General features: G+C 32.9%; 1 protein-coding gene across 1 annotated transcript; it reads right to left on the bottom strand.

The window, feature by feature from the left end:
- Nucleotides 1–321: 321 nt before the first annotated feature.
- On the bottom strand, nucleotides 322–1,262 carry LOC109789517 (trypsin inhibitor 1B). Its single transcript, XM_020348487.3, has one exon. The coding sequence runs from the start codon at nucleotides 1,193–1,195 to the stop codon at nucleotides 578–580; it is 618 nt and encodes a 205-aa protein (XP_020204076.1). The 5' UTR covers nucleotides 1,196–1,262; the 3' UTR covers nucleotides 322–577.
- Nucleotides 1,263–1,771: the final 509 nt, after the last annotated feature.

Raw genomic sequence — 1,771 nt, 5'->3', positions numbered from 1 at the left:
TTATATCAAATAATTAAAACTTGTAAACATCCTACGTATTTTAAGTCCAAGCGACAATCACGAATTGTAAGATTACTACAATGTTAATAGTCACCATTTTAATTTCAATAATTTAGATTTATTTATAATCTTTTTCTCTCTCTATTATTTTTCAAGCTTAAACTTTTTACTTTTTAATCTTTATTTTTTTCTCTAAACTTAATCTTTTTACTTTCTAATCTTAATTTCTTCTTCAAATTCCTACTATTTTATATTTCCTCAAAAACTGTATATTTTTTATTTTATTTCAAGTTAAAAGTCAACAGGTTAATAGATCAAATATAAAAACTTAAAAAAAAACATTTGTATTTGATTTTTGGAATCCAATTCCACAAAACACAGATAGCACACACTACACTCCAAATTTCAAGAAGCGATAAAAGAGAAAGAAAAACCAAAAAAAAAAAAGAAAAAAAAACCGAAGACATATAAGCTTTGATTATTTTATTTAGTCTTGCATCAACTACAACCAAAGCATTGATTCATCATCATCTTACACATGACTCTCACTACGTGAAAGTACAACACTAATTTCACGTCATGCGGACGCGGTACATGCAGAAGAAGAAGATGAAGAAACTTTCTGAAGCACAAACTCGAAGGGATTGCCATCAGTAAGTACCAAAGGCTTGTTTCCATGACCATCAGAAGAAGTCCCAATGGGTTGGCACACGCTAGTGTCAAATGCACAGAACGAAAGCTTATAGCTATAGTGAATATAATCACCTTGCTCAATTATAAACCCACCACTCACCGTGTTATCATAGCCAGTAATTTTAACCGCAGATCCTTCCGATAAACCCTCCACAACAGTCCACGTGGAAGGAGTGCTGGCACAAGTAGGAACATCAATGAACCCAACACTCACTGTTCCTTGGGGGAGAAAAAATGTCCTGAATGGGGAAGTTATTGTCACTGGTTTCCCCTTAGAGACCTCATTGCGACTTTGCACAACACTCAGAGCGCATGTTTCGTTTCCCGTTGCGGCTAGTTCTATTCCGCCGCCGCTTCCTCTAATCACCGGCAAGATATAGAACGTGCCACCGTTTACAGCCACTTGGCCGTACATGTCCAGCACAGGTTGAGCAGTGGTTGAAAGTGGGTATAGGGTGAAGGTGGAAAGGACTAAGAGAGTGAGCAACGTTGGACTCAACATTTCTTGGGCTTTCTTTGAAATGCTAGCTTTTGCTTAATCAGTCTCGTGAATTGGCGAAGCTGGGAGAATCCATTTATAGACTTGCCTGCATGTGATGAGGGAAATTTTGTATGGATGGAAATAAATGTATACTGTATGTTATGAGTAATTAGTTTGTTATAAATATCTCATCGTTTCAAATTTTTTTTATCCAAGTGCGTTTTGTAATATTAAGTTAATTTTATTATATATTTTTTTTTAAGATAATATCAAAGTTTATTATAATGAGTATTGTTAGGGGTATATTATTATAAAAGTGACATATGACAACATGCATTAGACAATACTAAGGTAGAAGTGATATCATTATAGTTTGGGTCATATTTTATAGGATGTCAATGAGAAAAAGGTGATATAAATAGAATGAGTTTTTAATAACACTTTTTTTTTTTAAAACAAGTGTTGTCTATTTTTTTAAAATAACAATTGACAACATCTTTAATAAAATGTGGTATTATAGAATGAGTCTTTGATAACACTTTTAATAACAAGTATTGTTCTTGTTCACTTTTTTAAAACAATAATAGATAGCATCAT

This window comes from Cajanus cajan, chromosome 4 (genome assembly GCF_000230855.2).
Source record: "Cajanus cajan strain Asha chromosome 4, NIPB_CcT2T_4, whole genome shotgun sequence".
Classification (NCBI taxonomy): domain Eukaryota; kingdom Viridiplantae; phylum Streptophyta; class Magnoliopsida; order Fabales; family Fabaceae; genus Cajanus; species Cajanus cajan.
Note: the sequence above shows the minus strand (reverse complement) of the source record. Positions and strands in the feature narration are given on the sequence as shown.

Excerpts from the sequence above, each read along its gene's own strand:
- LOC109789517 (XM_020348487.3), bottom strand. The coding sequence starts at position 1,195 with ATGTTGAGTCCAACGTTGCTCACTCTCTTAGTCCTTTCCACCTTCACC.